General features: G+C 49.0%; 1 protein-coding gene across 3 annotated transcripts in view; it reads left to right on the top strand.

Moving 5' to 3' along the window:
* dlg4b (discs, large homolog 4b (Drosophila)) overlaps nucleotides 1–24,695 on the top strand; it is a 42,703-nt gene extending 18,008 nt beyond the window's left edge. For all 3 annotated transcript variants that reach the window (XM_084922924.1, XM_084922925.1, XM_084922926.1), the window contains 16 exons: nucleotides 10,123–10,173; nucleotides 13,824–13,948; nucleotides 14,125–14,294; nucleotides 14,754–14,890; nucleotides 14,972–15,122; nucleotides 16,550–16,818; nucleotides 18,604–18,706; nucleotides 19,757–19,853; nucleotides 20,655–20,831; nucleotides 20,979–21,016; nucleotides 21,551–21,598; nucleotides 21,689–21,790; nucleotides 21,866–22,038; nucleotides 22,118–22,227; nucleotides 22,690–22,781; nucleotides 22,873–24,695. In XM_084922924.1, the coding sequence (XP_084779050.1) occupies nucleotides 10,123–10,173; nucleotides 13,824–13,948; nucleotides 14,125–14,294; nucleotides 14,754–14,890; nucleotides 14,972–15,122; nucleotides 16,550–16,818; nucleotides 18,604–18,706; nucleotides 19,757–19,853; nucleotides 20,655–20,831; nucleotides 20,979–21,016; nucleotides 21,551–21,598; nucleotides 21,689–21,790; nucleotides 21,866–22,038; nucleotides 22,118–22,227; nucleotides 22,690–22,781; nucleotides 22,873–22,979 (1,950 nt within the window). In that variant the 3' untranslated portion in view covers nucleotides 22,980–24,695. The remainder of the gene's footprint in view (nucleotides 1–10,122; nucleotides 10,174–13,823; nucleotides 13,949–14,124; nucleotides 14,295–14,753; nucleotides 14,891–14,971; nucleotides 15,123–16,549; nucleotides 16,819–18,603; nucleotides 18,707–19,756; nucleotides 19,854–20,654; nucleotides 20,832–20,978; nucleotides 21,017–21,550; nucleotides 21,599–21,688; nucleotides 21,791–21,865; nucleotides 22,039–22,117; nucleotides 22,228–22,689; nucleotides 22,782–22,872) is intronic.
* Nucleotides 24,696–25,193: the final 498 nt, after the last annotated feature.

Below are 25,193 nucleotides of genomic sequence, written 5' to 3'. Positions count from 1 at the left end.
GTATAGAGCGCTTTGAGTAATCTGGTAGGCTAGAAAAGTGCTATATAAGAAGCAATCCATTCACTGTCTGAGCAGAGGTTTGTCTCTTGCACTGTTTTGCATGTTCCCGCACATGTTGTTATGTCATGGCTTGATTAAGGTACACATTAGGCTGACATCTGGGGCCAGAGCTGAAGCTGTTCTGGGCCAGCACAGGGCCACCAGTGTGTCTGCAGCTGGCCCATGTGTGGGCCACTTCTGGCAAACCAGATCTGGGCCACCAAAGGGCCATTATTCTTTGAGGTTTGTGGGCTATGTGTAAGCACATTGTGTGGGCCAGATCCAGGCCATACCAGTTTTGTTATGTGGGTAATTATTGAAGTCAACTCAGAAAGATCAATTGGAGAAAAAGAGTCTAACTTAACATCAATGGTACTAAGAGTAGCTGTAGATAATGTTACATCTGTGGGATGATTTTGAGTAAACTGCATTAAGAAGTTCATGAAGTCATTACTGGTTACCTGGACTGGATCAGCTGGGTCTCCGAACCTGCAGCAGGTTTAATGTCTCTGATGGATCCTGACTTTCAGCGTTCCTCAGCTCAGCTTCATTCATTCAGGAAACGAAGCAGGTCTGAAGGATGTGATGGCGATGAAGATGAAGGGCTCCTCATCTTCAGCGTGTATATCAGATCAGTAACAGCTCAGCTTGTGAGGACTCTGCACAGCTGCTCACTCACAGAGCTGTGATGGATGTGAGAACCTCAGATGGTCCTAAACTCTGAGAGCAGCACGGTCACTGTGAGGCCGAGAGACATAGACTCACAGTAAGAGAGAGAGAGAGAGCGCTGTCAGGGGTAACGAGGAAGAGATTTAGTTGATTCACACAGATTAAACCTCTCGGTCAGTCTACCTCTCTCACCCTCTCTCTGTTTATTGTTTGTGGTGTGTTTTCTGGTGTGTTTTCTGGTGTGTTGTGTGGTGTGGTGTTGAGGGTTTGTTGGAGTTTTTGGAGGGCCTGCTCTCAGCTCTGAAGTTCAGCCTGGTGGTGGTTCTGGTGGTGGTGCAGGACTCTGGTGTGAGCTGCCTCAGGCTGTCAGCTGCTGGGTGGAGGAGTTTGTGGGTGGGGTGGTCGGGTATGGCAGTTTTTAACGACTCTCTCAGTCCAGTTTCCTGTCTGGTTAATCTGCAGAGAGTCTCAATGATCCACCACCCATCACAGGGGTGGAGGAGGTATTCTCCATCACACTGATCCCTCTCAGGGAAACATCGTCTGCTTTAAAGTCAGGTTTGAACGAGGAGACGTGAACATGAAGATCAGTAACTCTGATCATAGCGTTGATGTGACACCTGAGGATATGAGGTGTTTCAGTTGGGAGATGGGGGAGGAGCATCTCATTGGAGTGGGGGACATCCAGCCCTGGTGCCGTGCTGCCGGTTGGCTGAAATGATGAGGCGAGGAAATTCACAGTTTGTCATATGGGAGGAAATCATGTGACAGTGGACAGGTGGAGACAGGTGAGCAGGTAGGTGGAGTAACTGAGTCAGTGTTGGAGGAGGAGGCTGGTGTGATGGAGACAGAGGAAGCAGACTGAGACAGGAAGTGAAGCTCTGAGGCCTGTGGGTCAGTCACAGGGGCACGATGAAGGTGGACGGTGAAGACGATGGAGGGAATGCTTGAAGGCCTGTTCTTTGAAGAAGAGTTACTGCTTTATAGAAGTCAGACGTTTACAGACAGTAAAGGAGCCACAAAGGTGGAGTCTCCAGGTTTTCACACTGAAGAAACTCATCAAATCTGTGATGATGAGCAGCTCCTTGTTTTCAGGAGAAATCTAAGCTGGACCTGAAAACATGAAGGAGGTTTTATAAAAGTCCAAAAACTCCAGTCCAGCTTTCTGATCACTCTCAGAGTTTTTAAGTGTGTCAGTGATTACTGACATTTTATTACTGCACTTTTCTCAGACTACAGGCTTAAACAGGACTCCAGGATCTCCTGTATGGAGACGCTGAGAGTTGAAATGAACCCTGGTTTGGGTTGTTTGTGCTCCTTAGAAAGCAGAGAGGGTTCAGGCTTTCTCCTCTCTGTTGTGGTCCCACAAATGTCAGCTCAGTTTTATTTAATAGCCCAGAATCACAAATCAAAGAGATGCCACACGAGATGGAACAATTCATCATATACGTGGTTATTATTGAGCTCCGGGAGCCCCTCCTCCTAAACTCAGGTCTGGTTTGAACGTTCTGGTCTCAGACTGTCAGCGTATGCAGATGATGCTGTTGTGACTAAACCAAGTGAGGAAACGATTCTGAAACACAGTATGAAACATTTGGAGAAACCTCCTCGGCCACAATAAACTGGGTCAGGTTTATGGTGAGGCTGTGATGGTGGGGAGAGGACTGCAGAGGACTCTGTTACTGTGGACTCAGCTGGAAACAAGGATGGTGCTTCTTTAGGGAGTCATGTTTTGGAAACGGTAGAAGCCAGACTGAAACATAGAAATGGATCTTACCTGAGCCGTCATTCATGAATAATCTTGCTGCATCTGTGCTGTGGCATCGTCTGTCTCCCGTGGACCCTCCTGTCGACCTTTATTTGCAAACTTCAGTCAGTAATCGTAGACTTTTTTGGACCTTCTTCACTGGGTCCCACAGAGTCTTCTGTTTTTACCCAAGAAACAGGATGGAGGTGAAGGACTTATTCACCTGGCCAGCAGAGGGCTCTGCTCTCTGTACAGAGATGGTGAGTGGTCCTGACGACTGAGTGTGGAGGTCCGTCACAGGGATGGTTCAGACTGGCTGTGGGGGGTCTGGGGCAGGCTGAAGGACTTAGTGCTGAAGGAGTGTTTCTAATGACTTTTCATCTAAGACTTTTACTAAGAGCTGGTCACATGTGTGACTCTCACGTCTGGGTTTCTAAGAACTCGTTATGTTTGGGACTCGTTTTAATGAGAAAATTCTCATGTGGTAAAGTGTGTGGACCAATCGTGGACCAATCGTGGACCAATCGTGGACCAACCGTGGACCAACCGTGGACCAACCGTGGACCAATCGTGGACCAATCGTGGACCAACCGTGGACCAACCGTGGACCAACCGTGGACAAACCGTGGACCAATCGTGGAACAACCGTGGACCAATCGTGGACCAACCGTGGACCAACCGTGGACCAATCGTGGACCAACCGTGGACCAATCGTGGACCAACCGTGGACCAACCGTGGACCAACCGTGGACAAACCGTGGACCAATCGTGGACCAACCGTGGACAAACCGTGGACCAATCGTGGACCAACCGTGGACCAATCGTGGACCAATCGTGGACCAACCGTGGACCAATCGTGGACCAACCGTGGACCAACCGTGGACCAACCGTGGACAAACCGTGGACCAATCGTGGACCAACCGTGGACCAACCGTGGACCAATCGTGGACCAATCGTGGACCAACCGTGGACCAATCGTGGACCAACCGTGGACAAACCGTGGACCAATCGTGGACCAACCGTGGACCAACCGTGGACCAACCGTGGACAAACCGTGGACCAATCGTGGACCAACCGTGGACCAATCGTGGACCAATCGTGGACCAACCGTGGACCAACCGTGGACAAACCGTGGACCAACCGTGGACCAACCGTGGACCAACCGTGGACCAATCGTGGACCAATCGTGGACCAACCGTGGACCAACCGTGGACCAATCGTGGACCAACCGTGGACCAACCGTGGACTAACCGTGGACCAACCGTGGACCAACCGTGGACCAATCGTGGACCAACCGTGGACAAATCGTGGACCAATCGTGGACCAACCGTGGACCAACCGTGGACCATGCTCCTGCTCTGTCTGCTGCACTCTGTGTCTTCCTGCCTCTCTCGCCCTCTCTCTCTCTCCTGCTGTCAGCCTGCCTCTCTCGCCCTCTCTCTCCCTCTCTCTCTCTCTCTCTCTCTCCTGCTCTCAGCCTGCCTCTCTCTCTCCTGCTGTCAGCCTGCCTCTCTCGCCCTCTCTCTCTCTCTCTCTCTCCTGCTGTCAGCCTGCCTCTCTCGCCCTCTCTCTCCCTCTCTCTCTCTCTCTCTCTCTCCTGCTCTCAGCCTGCCTCTCTCTCTCCTGCTGTCAGCCTGCCTCTCTCGCCCTCTCTCTCTCTCTCCTGCTGTCAGCCTGCCCCTCTCGCCCTCTCCCTCTCTCTCTCTCCTGCTGTCAGCCTGCCTCTCTCGCCCTCTCTCCCTCTCTCTCTCTCTCTCTCCTGCTGTCAGCCTGCCTCTCTCGCCCTCTCTCTCTCTCTCCTGCTGTCAGGCTGCCCCTCTCGCCCTCTCCCTCTCTCTCTCTCTCTCTCCTGCTCTCAGCCTGCCTCTCTCGCCCTCTCTCTCTCTCCTGCTGTCAGCCTGCCTCTCTCGCCCTCTCTCTCTCTCTCTCCTGCTCTCAGCCTGCCTCTCTCGCCCTCTCTCTCTCTCTCCTGCTGTCAGCCTGCCTCTCTCACCCTCTCTCTCTCTCTCTCCTGCTGTCAGCCTGCCTCTCTCACCCTCTCTCTTTCTCTCTCCTGCTGTCAGCCTGCCCCTCTCGCCCTCTCCCGCTCTCTCTCTCCTGCTGTCAGCCTGCCTCTCTCGCCCTCTCTCTCTCTCCTGCTGTCAGCCTGCCCCTCTCGCCCTCTCCCTCTCTCTCTCTCCTGCTGTCAGCCTGCCCCTCTCGCCCTCTCCCTCTCTCTCTCTCCTGCTGTCAGCCTGCCTCTCTCTCTCTCTCTCTCTCGCCCTCTCTCTCTCTCCTGCTGTCAGCCTGCCTCTCTCTCTCTCTCTCGCCCTCTCTCTCTCTCCTGCAGTCAGCCTGCCTCTCTCGCCCTCTCTCTCTCTCTCTCTCTCTCCTGCTGTCAGCCTGCCTTTCTCTCTCGCCCTCTCCCTCTCTCTCTCTCCTGCTGTCAGCCTGTCTCTCTCTCCCTCTCTCTCTCTCCTGCTGTCAGCCTGCCCCTCTCGCCCTCTCCCTCTCTCTCTCTCTCCTGCTGTCAGCCTGCCTCTCTCGCCCTCTCCCTCTCTCTCTCTCCTGCTGTCAGCCTGCCCCTCTCGCCCTCTCCCTCTCTCTCTCTCTCTCCTGCTGTCAGCCTGCCTCTCTCGCCCTCTCCCTCTCTCTCTCTCCTGCTGTCAGCCTGCCTCTCTCGCCCTCTCCCTCTCTCTCTCTCCTGCTGTCAGCCTGCCCCTCTCGCCCTCTCCCTCTCTCTCTCTCCTGCTGTCAGCCTGCCTCTCTCTCTCTCTCTCTCTCGCCCTCTCTCTCTCTCCTGCTGTCAGCCTGCCTCTCTCTCTCTCTCTCGCCCTCTCTCTCTCTCCTGCTGTCAGCCTGCCTCTCTCTCTCTCTCTCGCCCTCTCTCTCTCTCCTGCTGTCAGCCTGCCTCTCTCTCTCTCTCTCGCCCTCTCTCTCTCTCCTGCTGTCAGCCTGCCTCTCTCTCTCTCTCTCGCCCTCTCTCTCTCTCCTGCTGTCAGCCTGCCTCTCTCTCTCTCTCTCGCCCTCTCTCTCTCTCCTGCTGTCAGCCTGCCTTTCTCTCTCGCCCTCTCCCTCTCTCTCTCTCCTGCTGTCAGCCTGTCTCTCTCTCCCTCTCTCTCTCTCCTGCTGTCAGCCTGTCTCTCTCTCTCTCTCTCTCTCTCCTGCTGTCAGCCTGCCTCTCTCTCTCTCTCTCGCCCTCTCTCTCTCTCCTGCAGTCAGCCTGCCTCTCTCGCCCTGTCTCTCTCTCTCTCTCTCTCCTGCTGTCAGCCTGCCTTTCTCTCTCGCCCTCTCCCTCTCTCTCTCTCCTGCTGTCAGCCTGTCTCTCTCTCTCTCTCTCTCTCTCCTGCTGTCAGCCTTTCTCTCTCGCCCTCTCCCTCTCTCTCTCTCCTGCTGTCAGCCTGCCTCTCTCTCTCTCTCTCGCCCTCTCTCTCTCACCTGCTGTCAGCCTGCCTTTATCTCTCGCCCTCTCTCTCTCTCCTGCTGTCAGCCTGTCTCTCTCTCCCTCTCTCTCTCTCCTGCTGTCAGCCTGCCCCTCTCGCCCTCTCCCTCTCTCCTGCTGTCAGCCTGCCTCTCTCGCCCTCTCTCTCTGTTATATAAGTGTGTTGGAGCTGCAGCGTCTCCAGAGACGAGCTGAATGAAGTGAACTGTGTGTTTTAGTGTTGATGCTCGAGCCTTCAGGGACTGAAGCAGAGTTCACTGTGTTACTGACACTCACACACTCACACACACACAGACACACACACAGACACACACAGGTTTACCCTCATCGTGGGCATCCTGCTGTATCTGGCCCGTTGGTCGTCGCCTGTTTCTGGCTGATTTTAAATCTTTGATGCTTGATAACTTCTCATGTGAGCGTCACACAGACACGGCTGATGAATGCATGAACTATTAACAGATTCATATCGCACAGCGAGCGCCTCTAAAACAACAGACAGAGGCACTTTTTAACAGAGCCTGCTAACTAAATTACATCACTGTGTTTCCACGGAAACGACCCACAGCTCAGGATAATGTGATTTCCACACTGAGCTGTGATAAGAACACAATATTCTTTATTAATCATATAAACTGCAGTCATGAATGTGTGAACTCACACCTGTAAGCTGCTGAAACGCTCACCTGTGCCGGGCCCGTGATGTCACATGTTACCATGGTGACTGTGGAGGTTACTGGTGTGTGTTTGTACATAGTGGGGGTGTCCAAATTCATGGGCTGCATCCTCCTGAGGCCGCATTTGTAGACCGATGACGTCACAGCGACGCGACGAAGGCTGTCCAAATTCGTGGACTCCTCCGAATGCAGCCGACAAATGCGTCCTCCTTTTCCCCGAATTTGAAGGATGGGTCGGGTGTGTCCTTCGTGGGCCACCATATCCCAGAATTCATAGCGCGGTCCAGCCAATTCCAGTTACCAACAATGGCGGCCGCTGCTAAGTTTTAATATTACTCTTGTTACCCTTTCTGGGTCACAAAATAAACTTTTAACATATTTTCAGGCGAGAATGTAGCTGTGCAAACTTGAAATATCTGCTCGGTTTATCAAGATATCACATGTTTGCAAAAGTGCTTTGATGTACAACTCCCGGTACATCATTTTCAGATCACCGCGGACTTTTGCTATTTTGCTACTCAGGTTAAAAGTAATATATATAAGTCACTTAGACAACCTAAAAATGTTATTGTTGGGCTTTTTTCAGTGTTTTATTTGTTCATGAGTAAATCGGTTTGGCTGAGATCAAAGTTGTTAGATTAGATTAAATAAAACTTTATTTATCCCTCGGGTGGGTTCTTCCTTGGTTTTCACACAGCTGACTAAACGTCAAACAGAAAACTGATTAAACAGAAGTGTGAGACGGTCGAGAGTTTACGCCAGTGTCCTGTTATATTTTGCCCCACGTAGACTTCGAAGGCCGGGTCCTCAGGAGGATGCAGCCTATGAATTTGGACACCCCTAGTGACTGTGACTACATAAATTTAAACGTGCACTGTTCAGACACCTGACAGTGTCTTTGTCTGTGAACGACAGCACAATGAAAACCGTCTGCAGGCTGGGACTGGTTGTGCCGTCATGTTGGTTTAATGTAATGTAAGGAAAACAGGGGCCTGGGGCCCCTGAAAACAGACTGCAGCCGAGGCCCTGAAGCACCCACCTACATTAGAGCCTCAGTTCCACTGGGATCTACTGGACTCGACTCGGTTTTTCGTCTATCAGGTCACAGTTCCTGGTACCAGGTACTTTTTCTGTACCTACTGGGCGGGGCCAAAAATGTGACATCAACAGATTGCATGACACCGATTGGCTGGTCAGTGACATCAGTGGATGAGTCGTGACTCCGGCACAGGAATCAAACCCGCCGTTTTAAAATCCCACCGTGAGCGAAACCACCGCACACAAACCATCACCGCGGTCCAATGACAGCGTGCACACGTCTACCATTGTTGAACACATCAAGTGCTCCATTGTTGTTTTGTGTCACACACATGACATCACAGGACTCGTGCCGTGTTGCTATAACGACCCTGACGTTGGGTTTGTTTGTGGTATGACAAACATTTTAAATAGTGACATAAACAGACTTTCAAAGAAGTGACTGAGGTGGGACTCAACTGTAACAAAAACCAACCGTAACCAAGTAAAGTCAAGTAGAACCGAGTAGAGTACAGTAGAGCAGGTGCTAGTTAGCTAGCTAGCTTAGGTGGTGGGTTCATGGAGGTCCTGATCCCTTCATTCTGGTCCTTCTCAGGCTCCAGCTGTGTTAAAGGCCTCCATCAGTGTGACATGGGTGGAGGTTAGGTGGAAGTTGCAGATCAGTGGGTGAAGATGCTTCAGCTCTCTGAGCTGTCAGGATACAGATGTTGTGCTCCTGTATCCAGCTGTGTCAGCAGGAAACAGCGAGTGTTATATTAAGGTTTAACAAAAAGTGGGCTGTTTATTTGGCTGATGGGAAAAAAACCACAAAACAAAGACAAAGCGAACTGGGACAAAACTAAACTGGGAGCAGCTAAGACTAACCATGAAAACTATGACACAAGAACATGAGCATGAATCAAAGCAGGAGCACAAAAAAACCCAAGACCTGACGTGACATGAAGCAACACAAACAGATGACCCGACACTGAACGACTTAAATATACAGCAGGGTAATGAGGGGAGTGGAAACAGCTGACACAAATGAACATCACGCCACATGGGAAGCTAAACACACTGAACATGGAACATCAGTTTTCCTGTAGACTCCTGGTGGAGCAAAGGTCTGCAACAACACCATGACTCTGTTCAGGGCCGCTCTCTGCAGCTGGGTCCACGTCATTGTGGCGGCCTTCGAACATGGAACATAGGACTTTCAAAATAAAACAGGAAACATGGAGGGACATGAACTCGGACAAGAAAGCTTGACACAAGAGAGAGGGAGCGAGAGAGGGACACGGGTGATAACACAAACTGGACTAAAACTCAACTAAGTGCTAACTAATAATAACAACACAAGAACATATTTCCAAGAAATCACAAACCCCGCCCCCTGACAGGGAGGCCATGTTGGCTCAGTGTGAGTGTGATGTGCTCCAAATACAATACAGCTGATAAATTTACCAGCTGCTGCCTGTGGAGCTTTGATCAAGCATCCAACATCCTGCAGTTATTTTTATCTGCTTTAAAGCTTTTATTAGCTCCTATTTTTATTACAGTGTGCAGATTAAAGGACGTCCAACCCTCAGACACGTTTTCTAACACACAGTTTACTGTCAGAGAAGCTGCTCCAGCTGTTTCCTGTTTGGATCATCTGAAGGTGTCACAAACAGAGACGCTGTTACAGTGTATCTGTCTCTGCTCCAGCTGTTAGCAGCTGTTTCAGTAACCGCTTTGCATTTCATAAAGAATGACTGAAAACTAACAGCTCACCTGTACACACACCTGCAGGAGCTCTGACCCCTGTTTACAGCTCTGTGTGTGTGTTGATGGTCAGAGCTGTGTGTGGGCGGGTCTAGGATCACGTGACCCTGAACCCTCCCTCATATCTGCAGCACATGGCCGCCCCTCACTGAGCCTGGCCCTTCTGGAGGTGTTTGGCTGGGTGTAGAGCAGCCTGATGGAGGCTGAGGTGTGTATATGCTTTGAATACATCAGGTGTAGCTAGCACAGCGCCTGCTGACAGCTTTAAATGGCACTGATGGAGCTGCACATGTGTGGCTGTCAGTGATGTCATGATGATGTCATAAGAATCATGATGTCAGGTGTGCTTCAGGACATGAAGGACGGTGGACATGCTGGGCGGTGTGTGTGTGTCCTTCTGTGATAAACTGTGTAAGTGTGAGGTAGAGTGTGTGTACAGCGTGAACAGCTGGCATGGACTGATAGGCTCCGCCCCCAGCTACCCTCACCTGGACAAACGAAGATGATGATGGACGAGGTGTGAAGGGTTTGGTCACATGACTCAGTGAGGTGTGTGTTTAATGAGTGGAGAGAGCGCCGCAGCAGGAAGTGATGTAATAACCGTATCTCCAAGCTCTCATGAGTGCTTGGAGCAGATGATATGAGAGTTGGTTGCTATAGCTACGGCTACAGTTGCCCAGGTAACCGGGCCCCTTGAGGGCTCAACAGCTGTTACCATGGAGTTGCCGTGGCGATGAGCAGAGATATTCTGGGATGTGATTTAACTCTTCAAGTGTTTATTTTTTTTACAGATGAACGGATCAGAGGGAGAGCTGGAGTACGAGGAGATCACACTGGAGAGGGTGAGCGCACACAGACACACACACACACACACAGACACACACAGACACACACACACACACACAGACACACACACACAGAGACACACACACACACACACACAGACACAGAAACACACACACACACACGGACACACACACACACACACACAGAAACACACACACACACAGACACACACACACACACAGACACACACACACACACAGACACACAGACACACACACACAGAGACACACACACACACACACACAGACACACACACACAGAGACAAACACACACACACACACAGACACACACACACAAACACACACACACACAAACACACACACAGAAACACAGAGACAAACACACACACACACACAGACACACACACACAAACACACACACACAGAAACACACACACACACACACAGACACACACACAGACACACACACACAGAGACACACACACACACACACACAGAAACACACACACACACACACACACACACACACACACAGAAACACACACACACACACACACAGAAACACACACACAGACACACACACAGAGACACAAACACACACAGACACACACACACAAACACACACACAGAGACACACACACAGACACACAGAAACACACACACAGAGAGACGCACACACACACGCACACACACAGAAACACACACACACACACAGAGACACACACACACACAGACACAGACACACACACACAGAGACACACACACACACACAGACACACACACAGAAACACACACACAGACACACACACACAGACACACACACAGAAACACACACACAGACACACACACACACACAGAGACACACACAGACACACACACACACACAGACACACACACACACACACACAGACACACACAGACACACACACACACACAGACACACACACAGAAACACACACACAGACACACACAGACACACACAGACACACACACACACACACACAGACACACAGACACACACAGAGACACACAGACACACACAGAGACAGAGACACACACAGAGACACACACACACACACACACACACAGACGCGTGTGGTGGTGAGAAACACTCGGTCCTCGCGCTCCTTCCAGCTCGTCTCCGCTCTGTTTTTAGACGCATCACTCTGATTTAAAAGCCGCCGTCACCCTCTGAATGTAAGCCACGCCCCCCTGACATCAGCGGGTTATTTTTAGCTCCTTTTACAAATCAAACCAGTGAACCTGACGTTTAATCAGCTGGTCTCAGATCTGCTCACAGAGGCACAGCTGTCAGCACACACAGGAGTGATTTCATGAGTCACCTCCCATCAGCCCTTCATGTACTCTGTGAGGATGATGATGATGAGGAGGAGGATGGTGAGGATGAGTGTGGAGGTGTGTCAGAGACAGCGGGTGGACAGAGACACTAACATCTGTCCTCAGTGAGTGAGAAGTCTGCAGACACATCTGCATAATTCATGCACAGCTGATCATTGAATACGAGCTGCAGGCAGAAACACCACAGAAGAAGAAAACAGGAAGTAAATGAGACGTTCCTGTCAGGGCTTATGATGATGATGATGAAGGTTTAGCTCTGCTGTGAAGACACATTAGTGAAAGGGCTGCTGGGTAATGTCAGGCAGGACTGACCTCCATGAGGCAGATGGTCCAGAGAGCTGCAGGAGCAGGAGGAGGATTAAATTCAGTCTTGTTAGAGGACAGGAAGGTGAAGCTCGTCTCTGTGGACGTCTTCAGCCAACAGCTCGCAGCTTCCTGCGGTCATGTGGACAGCAGCTATGATGGTGACACCATCACAGGAAGTGGAGCAGAAACATCTCCTCTGCTCCGTCAGTGAAGCTCTGACTGAAACAGCTGACTAACTGCTGTCATGGTAACCTGCTGCTGAGGCTGAACTCAGTTCACACTAGGGCTGGGCGATATGACCCAAAATTCATATCTCAATATGTTTTAGCTGGATGGCGATATACGATATATATCTCAATATTTTTTTAAAGCCATAAAGTAAGAACAAACAGAGAGTTCTTAGTCAAAGCTGTGTCCCAGATGTCACACAGGCACTTTTATTAACATACAGCGTAGACATGTACATGAAGAAATTACTCAAAAATAAATTATCAGCATTTATTAAACAATAATGCTCCATAAATAAAAGAAAACTATGTTGTTTTTGTGCATAACAAAGAGCTCACAATTGTGCAGTCAAAATGTAAACTAACAGATGCTGAGCATAATAACAAGCAGCTGCTCTGTTCCCAACTTCTACTGCGTGACTGACAGCCTGCAGTTTGAAATCCTCTTTGTAACCGTGTCTCTTACAGGTGCCATTTATGGTCCTTATACACACACAGTACGGTAATATTACGCTGAAGCACAGCACGTATCACTCCGCGAGGCTCCTCGGTAGCCGTAATGCTCCGACAATCCATCAAGCGGTGCGGCTCCGTCACTTACCAAAGTCGTACTAAAACATTTATTGACAGATTGCTGAGCGCCGTGTACCACATAAAATCGGTTCACGGTCATCAAGCACAACCAGAATTCATACATAAGGCGCGCTGTCAACTTTTGAGAGAATGAAAGGATTTCAGGCCGTGCATGGCATTAGCGTGGTTAGCTCGTTAGCGTGGTTAGCTCGTTAACACGTTGACACCGTCCAGCCCCACGCACGGGGCGATGCGCAGTAACTCATTAATGGAGATTTCCCGTGTCCATCTTGTCGCTGCCTGCAGGTGAAGCAATGGGGGAGGAGGGGGAGTGGAGTTCAGTGAAGGAGAGGCGAGGCGGAGTAACGTTGCGTAGAGACAAAAGTGGACGAAAGAGAGGCAAACTTGCGGCTCCACAACTATAATTATAAAGTAACATAGACTCTATCGATATAAAGGATATTGTCACATCTTATATCTCGTATAAAAATATATCGATATTTTTAAAAAACTCGATAAATCGCCCAGTCCTAGTTCACACCATGAGGCCTCTCAGCCCAGTGGCAGGTTTCAGCTCCTCAGGACGTCCTCATCAGGGTCCTTTCAAAGTGAAGGAGCAGCAGCTCCACTACTGGATGTCCGACTTACTCCCCCTGTCTCTAACAGAGACCATGAGCAGAGGAACACTGGGTCTGCTGGACCAACGAACCTTCAGCTTGTCTTTCTTCACCTCGTTGCTCCATCATGAAGGGAACTAACGCCACAGAAAGCAGGATCTATAGAAAACAGAATATAACATTATGACCAGAAGAATAAATAATACAGAACATAAAACCAAAGTTCAAGATTATCAAAAATACAAAACCAGAAAACACCAAATATCTCTACAGCCTCACTTCACTCCTGTCTCCCCTCTGAGAGCTGAAGATCCAAAAGTCAGCTGGTTTGGACGTCAGTCTGAGTCTGATAAAAACGCCAACATCTGCAGAGCTCCAGGTTATCCAGCTGTGCAGGAAGCTAACCTGACAGCTGGATAACTCTCCTGGGCCTGGGCTGGCTGTTTGTCTTAGATTCACTCCCAGATTTGATTTATGAGCTCACTGAGCACATGGGCCAGGTGCTGGTGTAAGTGGGGGCTCATCCGGGATCCACATACAGGGAGACCCAGGTCTGCATCAGGTACAGTGTGTTCATGTGTGTGTTAATGTGTGTGTGTTCAGGGTAACTCTGGTCTGGGCTTCAGCATCGCGGGAGGAACCGACAATCCTCACATCGGAGACGACCCCTCCATCTTCATCACCAAGATCATCCCCGGAGGAGCCGCTGCCCAGGACGGACGCCTCAGGTGCACACACAAACAGACACACACAGAAACACACACAGACTCTTTGCTTGTGCTTGTGTTTTCTGAGGACATGAAGCTGAGCCTCTCACCTTTAAAGGACCTAAACCTGATCACACCTGAGCCTTCAAACAGCTGTTTGAGGAGGTGACAATGACTGTCTCTCTCTTCATCACCAGGGTGAACGACAGCATCGTATTCGTTAACGATGTGGACGTCCGGGAGGTCACTCACTCCATCGCTGTGGAGGCGCTGAAGGAGGCGGGGCCTGTTGTCAGGCTGTACGTGCTGCGGAGACGCCCACCGAGCGAACGCATCACACAGATCAAACTGATGAAAGGACCCAAAGGTGAGACAGGAGAGCAGCTCTTATGTAACTGTGATTCCAGCTGCTCTGCCGCCCTCTGCTGGACTGTTAGAGTCATTACAGTTCTTAAATATGTTTCATGTCAGCTACAGAAGAATTAGAGACATGACAGAGGCTTCATACGGGAGATTCACCTTTACTCTGTGATTCCTCAGCAGGTCCACGTACTGTAGTGATCTTTAATAAACCTGTTATAAATAAAGTTTGGTCAAACAGGAAGCAGAAACACACCTGAACGTGTCACCTCATGTGGAACCAGTCACACCTGGAGATTTATTACTTTATATATTTTTAACATTTTGTGACACACTGATTACGTCAGTAACATATTTTAGTTCATCACCTTTTTAATCTATAAACGTTGTTTCCCATGAGTCAGTTTGATCTTCATCACTCGCTGTGTTCTGGGTTTTGTTAATCTAACCCCGCCTCCCGGTGCAGGTCTGGGCTTCAGTATAGCGGGCGGCGTGGGGAACCAGCACGTCCCTGGAGACAACAGCATCTACGTCACCAAGATCATTGAGGGCGGGGCGGCACACCGTGACGGGCGGCTGCAGATTGGAGACAAAATCCTGGCAGTACGTAACATCACACGTGTTCTCTCTGACACGCTAAACTGATGTGACTGTGGTCTAACGTGAGGCTCCGCCCCCCGGCAGGTCAACCACATGTCTCTGGAGGACGTCCTGCACGAAGACGCCGTGTCAGCCCTGAAGAATACAGGAGAGGTGGTCTACCTGAAGGTGGCCACGCCCACCTCACAGTACATCCACCCAATTGATCGATACAGCCCCCCCGACCTGACCAGCTGTAAGCACACCTGTACAGCATCACACTGACTAGACCTGCTCACAGGTTGATTACAGTGATAATGCTACAGTAATATTGTAAATAATACTGCATATCAGTCGTCTGTACAGATGTGAGTTCGCTCTGAATGATGACTTTAGTTTCCCTGCAGCGCCACCCAGAGGACAGATGCGCACTTTCAGCTCAGACTAATTCTGAACTCCTCAGAAGATGAAACCAGGACACAGTCAGGCTTTAAAATGAGTTTAATGAGGTTTTCCTTCAAGAAGCTCCAGGAATGTTTGATCCTATCAGGCTTTGATCCTGATGCTGAACTCAAGACTCAGACTCAGAGGAAGGTCCAGGATTTTTGCTTTGCTATGCATAAGATTATCATTCATAACAGATTAATCCAGAATAATGTGTCAAACACACAGTCAGCAACCAGTTAAACCCATCCCTGATCCAGATGTTAGACCCGTGACCCTGATCCAGATGTTAGACCTGTCCCTGATACAGATGTTAGACCCGTGACCCTGATCCAGATGTTAGACCTGTGACCCTGATCCAGATGTTAGACCCGTGACCCTGATCCAGATGTTAGACCTGTCCCTGATACAGATGTTAGACCTGTCCCTGATACAGATGTTAGACCTGTCCCTGGTACAGATGTTAGACCCGTGACCCTGATCCAGATGTTAGACCTGTCCCTGATACAGATGTTAGACCCGTGACCCTGATACAGATGTTAGACCTGTGACCCTGATCCAGATGTTAGACCCGTGACCCTGATACAGATGTTAGACCTGTCCCTGATACAGATGTTAGACCTGTCCCTGATACAGATGTTAGACCTGTCCCTGGTACAGATGTTAGACCCGCGACCCTGATCCAGATGTTAGACCTGTCCCTGATCCAGACGTTAGACCTGTCCCTGATACAGATGTTAGACCCGTGACCCTGATCCAGATGTTAGACCTGTCCCTGATCCAGATGTTAGACCTGTCCCTGATCCAGACGTTAGACCCGTGACCCTGATCCAGATGTTAGACCTGTCCCTGATCCAGATGTTAGATCCGTGACCCTGATCCAGATGTTAGACCCGTGACCCTGATCCAGATGTTAGACCCGTGACCCTGATCCAGATGTTAGACCCGTGTCTCTTATCCAGATGTTAGACCTCTGACCCTGATCCAGATGTTATACCAGTGACCCTGATCCAGATGTTAGACCTGTCTCTGATCCAGATGTTAGACCCGTGACCCTGATCCAGATGTTAGACCCGTGTCCCTTATCCAGATGTTAGACCTCTGACCCTGATCCTGATCCAGATGTTATACCAGTGACCCTTATCCAGATGTTAGACCTGTCTCTGATCTAGATGTTAGACCTGTGACCCTGATCCAGATGTCAGAGATCAGCTGCTGACTCTTCCGTCCTCTCTGCAGCCTACATGGAGCCGGACTACATGTGCGATTACCCACAAGCCCTCCCTCCTCCGTCACCGCGGCGATACTCCCCGATCCCCCGTGGCATGATGGGAGAGGACGAGTACTCGAGGGAGCCTCGCAGGGTGTGCGTGCAGCGCGGCTCCACCGGCCTCGGCTTCAACATCGTGGGCGGAGAGGACGGAGAGGGCATCTTCATCTCCTTCATCCTCGCAGGAGGCCCAGCAGACCTGAGCGGGGAGCTCCGCAAGGGAGACCAGATCCTCAGTGTAATACACACAAACACACACAGATCCTCAGTGTAATACACACAAACACACACAGATCCTCAGTGTAATACACACAAACACACACACAGATCCTCAGTGTAATACACACAAACACACACAGATCCTCAGTGTAATACACACAAACACACACACAGATCCTCAGTGTAATACACACAAACACACACACAGATCCTCAGTGTAATACACACAAACACACACACAGATCCTCAGTGTAATACACACAAACACACACAGATCCTCAGTGTAATACACACAAACACACACACAGCAGGTCTTCAGAGCAGGTGAGTTATTTAGAGAAACATGATCAATAACTCCAACAGGTGTTAGTTGTAAACACCTGTTGGAGTTATTGATCATGTTTCTCTAAATAACTCATGAAAACATGAAGTCCAAAATAATAGGAATACTTTAGAGCAGGGGTGTCAAACTCAATCGCACAGGGGGCCAAAACTCAAGGCACACTTTAGGTCTTGGGCCAAACAAGATAAACATTTATTGAACACACTTAAACAATGTTTTTTAAAAATAAATCTGAATAAAAACAGACAGAAATATAATTCCAGAATAAATAAACTTTAACTTTAAATATTTTGCTCTTCACAAAAATATATCCTGTCAAAATGATGCAAGTTAGAAATATGAACATGCTGCCAAAACCCCAGAAAAAGTAAATGAAAGCAAACACAAGGTTGGAGCCGCATGTAGACGGAGCTGGGCGTTGCTGCAGGAGTGGAGCTAATAAACTGTGCGGGCCAGTCAGTGTCGTACTTTCCCTGAGTGCATCATTACACTGCAGCTCCATCTGAATCTGCACAGGTGCAGCTCAGCAAAGTCCGCTGACTTGGTTCAACATGACTCTGCAACAGGGAAAGTGAGGCAGGCTGCACTGGTGCATTTGTGACAGCTTGAAACGCCTTCACCGCATCATACATGTCCATGAACTGACAGGTTTCCTTGCTGAGCTCAAAAACTCTGTTGAGAACTTTTCCCCAACTCAGCCAGCGGACCTCTGTATGATGAGGAGTGTCGGCAAACTCTGAATCTATTTCCCACATAAAAGACTGAAACTGACGGTGATTTAAACAGATTTAAACATCAGCTGAAATGTCAGATTCTTCTTTAGCTCTTCTACTTTCTGTAGTTTCTGCGTTTAGGTTTTTCAGCTCATCCTGACGTTTTGTCTCGTAGTGCCGTCTTAAATTAAATTCCTTCATTACAGCCACATTAGCTCCACTAATAAGACACACGGGTTTAGCAGCATGTCTGTAAACATATATTCAGCCTCCCACTGGCGCTGAAAGGCTCTGCTTTCAGAATCAACTTTTCTCTCCACCATCGTGAGCGGCGAGCTTCACAATAACAGAAGTTTGACTTTATTGATGCAGGAATGTTCCCAGTTAGCCTAGCGTTCAGCAAGGAGGCTGCAGCGCTGCATTATGGGATCTGTAGTTTATATATTATTAGCGCCTCATGTCGCCGGGCCATGCATAACAATAATAGTACATCTATATAAAATGATCTCGCAGGCAGGATATAAATGTACGCCGGGCCGGATGTGGCCCGCGGGCCTCTCAAACTACAACAGAAAAGTAACCAGAGTACTCTGATGAGTAACTTGTCTGGTGTTACATCAGCTCTGGTCCTCAGTCACAGATCAGTTTGTAACCAGCAGAAACAAAAGTGTAACCAGGCTGCCCCCTGCTGGTCAGGCAGAGGTACTGACCACAGATCCACTCAACTAACGTGTGTGTGTGTGTGCAGGTGAACGGGGTGGACCTCCGGTACGCCACACATGAGCAGGCAGCAGCAGCTCTGAAGAACGCCGGGCAGACTGTTACCATAGTAGCACAGTACAGACCTGAGGGTGAGGACACACACACACGCACACACACACACACACACACCTAACCCGTTTCTCACTACTCCAGTACGCGACTCCGTACTCGCGTTCTCACTAGTCCGGACGTTGTAAGTTCACGCGTCAGTCCGGACTTCCTGAGAACACAGCGCGATCGTTCCACAGCTGGAACATCAGTGTACTTGACTTGATGACATCACAGCTCCAGAGGTTTCACTGCCATCCCCTCGTAATTTTACTGTGATTAATATTTGCAGTGGAAATTCCACATGGTGTGGGAGTTTCTTTAAGAAAAAAGATAAAACAGTATTTCAAGCACTTTGGCAAATAAAGCAAACATGAACATTTTATCTAAGTGACTTATATGTTTAACCTGAGCAGTGAAAGACCGCGGGGGGTTAAAAACGATGGAGTCCGCTGTTGTTGCTCTGGTGACCCTTGACCTCATGGTCAGCTGACAGCTGGTGGGTAACAGACGTCTCTGAAAACGTCGGAGCGCTTTTACAAATATGTGATGTCCTGATATTTGAAGTTCACACAGTGACATTCTCCCCTCAAAATATCTTAAAAGTTATTTTCTTACACAGAGTCATATTTGTTTAGCAGCTGTCCTACGTCACTGCCGTGTTTGAGTTTGGACAAAATGCATTCTGGGATATTTGGCTGCACCAAGTCCACATAAGACACCACCGATGCATGCTGGGTAAAATGGGAGGAGCCAGAACACATCTGGGAATTTTGAGAGTACTTGGCTTGATGCTACTTTGAATTGGAGCAGTACTGTTACTGATGACGTATCACAAGTCCACGAGAATGCAAGTACACACAAGTACACACAAGTACATGCAAGTACACACAAGTACACACAAGTACACACAAGTACACATATTGAGAAACAGCAGGGTCTCCTGATCCATCTGTGAGCTGTGATTGGCCTGCAGTGATGCTGATGGTTGGTCCTGCTCACTGTGTGTAACGACCTCTGATCATGTGACCCTTGTACCTGTGTGACCTTTGACCCTTGAACCTGTTTAAACTCTGAGTGTGTGTTTTCAGAGTACAGTCGCTTCGAGGCAAAGATCCACGACCTGAGGGAGCAGATGATGAACAGCTCGTCCGGCAGTCTGAGGAACAGCCGCACCTTCTACATCAGGTAACCTGAGCTCACCTGTGACAGCTCCTCCACACTGAGACACCTGGACCAGGTCTCCTCAGGGCAGCACGCCCGGCCTCATTCATCTGTTCCTACTGTGAATGAGTCAGAACGACCTCACAGTCATGACACCTGTGAACAGGTGGGCTTTACTCCATCATGTGTCACTCAGCTGTAACCATCAACCATCTAGATTCAGAGATGGATGCATCCATCGGAGTATGAGTGTGTGTGACTGTTAGCTAGAAAGAAAATGTGCTTGGGTGAATGCACACGTTGCATAAAGCACTGTGAGTGAGTAGAAAAGCGCTGTATGAGCTGTAATAAGCTGTATTTGTACAGTTTAGAATTCATAACTTTTAGTGAATAATTACTATACATTTAATACAAATACATAGTGTGTGTGTACATGTTTATATATCTTTGTGAGGACCAACATTTAAATACTACTATGCTTGTGGGGACCAACAGCCATCATGGGGACTATGAAGACATCTTTGAGACTCACAATGTGGTTTTAGGGTCACAGTTATGGGTACGCTTTCATTTTTGATGGTTAGGGTAAGTAATATGTCAATTGATGTCCTCACTAAGATATGAAAACAGGACTGTGTGTGTCTGTGTTTGTCGGTCCGAAGTGTGTGAAGAACACACAGAGAACTCCTGGAACAACTTCTGACTCCAGATGTTCTAAATTTAAATGACTCCCAGTCAGCTGACAGTCTGAGGCGGTCACATGACCTCCTGAGGTCCACAGGAGCGATGAGCGGCGTTCTCCATGGTGTGCTGTGTGTGTTACAGGGCGCTCTTCGACTACGATAAGCAGTGGGACTGCGGCGTGCTGTCGCAGGCGCTGGACTTTAACTTTGGCGAGGTCTTCCACGTGATCGACAGCGCCGACGACGAGTGGTGGCAGGCACGCAGGGTCAACCAGCAGGGGGAGCTGGAGGAGCTGGGCTACGTCCCCTCCAAGCACAGGTCAGTGAATGCTGCACACACACACACACACAGGTCAGTGAATGCTGCACACACACACTGACTGTCACCTCAGGTGCTTTATACTGTAAGATAAAGACAATAATACAACATGGAACCAAACAGTGTGTGTGTGTGTGTGTGTTTCAGAGTGGAGAGGAAGGAGTGGTCACGGATGAAGAGCAAAGGTAAAATCACCAGTAACACACACAGAGGAGGAGGAGGAGGAGGAGGAGGAGGAGGCGTGGTTATTAATCAGCGACTCCTCCACACACACTCCTGTGATGATAGTTTGACCTCCTGATGATCAGTGAGGAGGAACCTGAGAGCTCAGGAACAGGAAGAGGTCAGAGGTCATTCATCGAAGCTCCATGTTCAGTGTGAGGAAGTTAAATAAAACCTGCAGGCTGTGCTGATGATACAGGAAGTGGAAGTATCTACTTCCTGTTTTCTCCTCTGTGAGGATCCAGAGGAAGTCACTCAGACTCAGAAACACAAAAACACAGAGACGTCCATCAGCTCTGACCTCATCACAGCATCACAGGAACCTCCAGACTGACAACAGGAAGTGACCTCTGACCTCTCTCACTTCTAACCACGTGACTCAGTCAAACTGAGGGTTCATGTAACCTCAGACCCTCCTCCTCATCATGTCCCCGTCGTGGGTCAGATCTTCGTATGAAGTCACTTCCTGTGTTTTCAGGTGTTTCTTCTTCTTGCAGGTAGAGAAGGCTTCGTTCACAGCTACGAGCTCATCACTCAGATTGAAGGTCAGTGTCACCAGTAACCTTTGACCCCAGACTTTAAATCAAACTGTTCCCGCCTCTGACTGTGGGTCACATGACTGTGTGTGTGTTCAGTGGACTATGCCCGCCCCATCATCATCCTGGGACCCACCAAAGACCGCGTCAACGACGACCTGCTGTCCGAGTTCCCCGACAAGTTCGGCTCCTGCGTTCCCCGTAAGGCTCCGCCTACAGGTGGTCAAACAGGAACTGAACAGACAGGTTTCTAATGTGTGCCTCTCTCTCTCACAGATACGACTCGCCCTCGCAGGGACTACGAGGTGGATGGGCGGGACTATCACTTTGTGGCGTCACGGGAACAGATGGAGCGGGACATCCAGTCGCACCGCTTCATCGAGGCGGGGCAGTACAACAACCACCTGTATGGGACGTCGGTGCAGAGTGTGCGACAGGTGGCCGAGCAGGTGACAGTCCGCACTTTCCCACAGTGGCCGTTTCCACTCCCACAGTGGCAGTATTGTGACAGTGTGTGTGTGTGTGCAGGGGAAGCACTGCATCCTGGATGTGTCGGCCAACGCCGTGAGGAGGCTGCAGGCAGCACAGCTCCACCCCATCGCTATCTTCATCCGACCGCGGTCGCTGGAGAACATCCTGTGAGTCTAACACGTCACGTAAAAACATGAGGTCAGATCAAACTGCTCTCTGACTCCGCCCATAAAGGTCAAATCAGACCAACCTCCCAGATCCAGTAACAGACAGAGGTCTGCAAAAGCAGAGATGAGATTCTGACATCTGCTGGAAGATAGACGAGTTGTGCCTCAGACTGTAGTGTGGGTGCCCAGCTGGGCCCCCACGGGAGACCCTACCAGGGGACAAAAAGCCCCCAACACCACAGGTTGCGATTCAGGGAGGTTCTTAATTTTTAAATCTTAAAGTAAATTAAAATTCAAACATGAAAATCTCAAATGTCATTCAATTACATTTTTGAAAAGAAAATTAATTAAAATTTTACATTTTCTTTTTTTAAGATTTGATTCAAACTGTTATGGTTTTGTGGGCGGAGTCAGAGCATTGTGATGTCACTGTGAGGATTAACACGTGTGACATTGGTGCAGGGACTTGAACAAGCGCCTGTCGGAGGAGCAGGCGAGGAAAGCTCTGGATCGAGCCATCAAGCTGGAGCAGGACTTCCTGGAGTGCTTCACAGGTGAAACAATAATTCAATAAAGTTCACGAGCGTTCACGTGTGAAACGTACGAGCGTCTCGGGGTTTGATGCCATCTTTGCCTGTCTTCCAGCCATCGTGCACGGCGACAGCTTCGAGGAAGTCTACCACCACGTCAAAGTGGTCATCGAGGAGCAGAGCGGACCCTACATCTGGGTCCCCGCACGCGACAGGCTCTGATTGGCCGACCGTCTTCACGGGAACTGCTGTTAACGTCACGCCCAGGCTCCTCCCTCCAGCGGGTTTTTGTTTTCTCCTCTGGGAGGGTGACGGGCGCACGCACTGATGGGTCAGGATGTTTTTAATCTGAGACGAGGACAGACTCACAGCTGATTGGTTTATTATCAGTACATAATGAATCAGAGCCTGTAGAGCTGGTACTGAAGTATTTATATCATGCTATTTATTTATTTATCTATTTATTTATTGGTTTGTGTGATGTGAAGATGGTGTGTGTGTGTGTGTGTGTGTGTGTGTGTGTGTGTGTGTGTGTGTGTGTGTGTGTGTGTGAGTGTGCACGTGTTGGTGTGTAGTGTACATACAGACTTGTGTGACTGTAAATAAACGATGGGGCTCAAACACACAGTCTATTTCAGGGCTTAAAGTAACAAACAACCACTGGACTACAACACCCACAATCCTCCTCTGCCTGCACCTCTACACCCCCACGCCCTCCCTTTCCACACTTCATCTGCTACTGTCCTCCTCTGCCTGGACTACAACTCCTCAAAGCACCCTTTGTTTGGACTACAACTCCTCAAAGCACCCTTTGTTTGGACTACAACTCCTCAAAGCACCCTTTGTTTGGACTACAACTCCTCAAACCACCCTTTGTTTGGACTACAACTCCTCAAAGCACCCTTTGTTTGGACTACAACTCCTCAAACCGCACTGTGTTTGGACTACAACTCCCTGTCTTTCCCCCTGCTTCCACTAAAGCACCCACAATCCTCCTTGGTTTTGACTGCAACAACTTTATGCTGGACTACATGACCCACAATCCTCCTCTGTCTTGACCTAAACGCACACAATCCTTCTTGGCTGAACACTGAACTGCCCTCATATGGACTACAGCTCCCATAATCCCCTCCTGATGGACAGTTTGGATTGAAACACTTCCATTTTTAAGCAAAAACGTCTGGACTGCAGCACCAACACTTCCCAGTTGTGGTGATGGATAAACTCCACCCACAAATGTCTACAGCACAGAAGGACTACATTACCCACAAGTCTCAGCTGATCCAGGCCACACATGCTGCCTGTGGGTCTGTGCTTGACTACAATACCCATGATTCCCTGCTCAGATGGCAGGGTGGAGACTGTGAAATTACCCTGCTGAGGGGAAGGCGGAGCTAAAGCTTGAGGTTGGGGTAGCATTAGGGGGCGGGGCATGTGTCCCGCTCACAGGACTCTGTTACCCACAGTGCTTTGGGTGTAGATGGGTTCCAGCGGGGTTTCCCAGACTGAATATCAGGGTCGTGTGAATAATAATAATTATTATAATGAAAGTAATCCTACTTATAGATGATGTAATATCATCACACACACGTGCACCCAGCGGGGTCACCTGAGGTCACGTTAGTTTGTGAGCACTGACAGAAACACTGATGTATCATTAAATCTGAGTATTGATTAGCCTGCCTCACACACACATTTATGCACACTCACACACACACACACACATTTATGCACACTCACACACACACACACATTTATGCACACTCACACACACACACACACATTTATGCACACTCACACACACACACACATTTATGCACACACACACACACTCACACAGAGTTGAGATAGTTTGATGAGCGGCTCGTTGTATAATGACATGAATTAGTTATAAATGAAACTCTTGAAATATTGAAATAAATTCCTTATAAAAGCTGACTGAGTCTCGTCCATGTTGGATCCTGCGTGTTCATGCACAGCTGACTGCTGAAAATCCTGACAAACATAAATTTATTATTGATTATATGACCAAGGTGGTGTCATAGATACTGATGGAGCTGAGGACCTGCACATGTTTAACCACAGGTGTTAAATATGAGTGAACACGCCTCACATGAAACCTGCAATCTGCAGGTCATCTATGAATCTAATCACAGGTCATTTTCTGCTACAGAAATGATCCCTATTAGTGCCAACTGTATGTATGCTGAACTAGTGAGGTTACAAAGTAGGGTGGGTGTAAAAAGGATCTGAAGATTTGTCCATTCATTTGAATGGAAATAAAAAGTAATAACAAGTTTAATATTTTAAAAAGTTTAAAAGCTACAGAATGAACAGTAATAGTGGTGTAGTCTTAATCTAGCACACACAAACACAAAGCACAGACCCGACGCATCAGAAACAGCGAGCTGTCGGCTGTTGGGTCTGTGTTTCCAC

The sequence above is a fragment of the Perissodus microlepis genome, chromosome 3 (genome assembly GCF_051167445.1).
Source record: "Perissodus microlepis isolate ML-2025 ecotype Zambia chromosome 3, ASM5116744v1, whole genome shotgun sequence".
Classification (NCBI taxonomy): domain Eukaryota; kingdom Metazoa; phylum Chordata; class Actinopteri; order Cichliformes; family Cichlidae; genus Perissodus; species Perissodus microlepis.
Note: the sequence above shows the minus strand (reverse complement) of the source record. Positions and strands in the feature narration are given on the sequence as shown.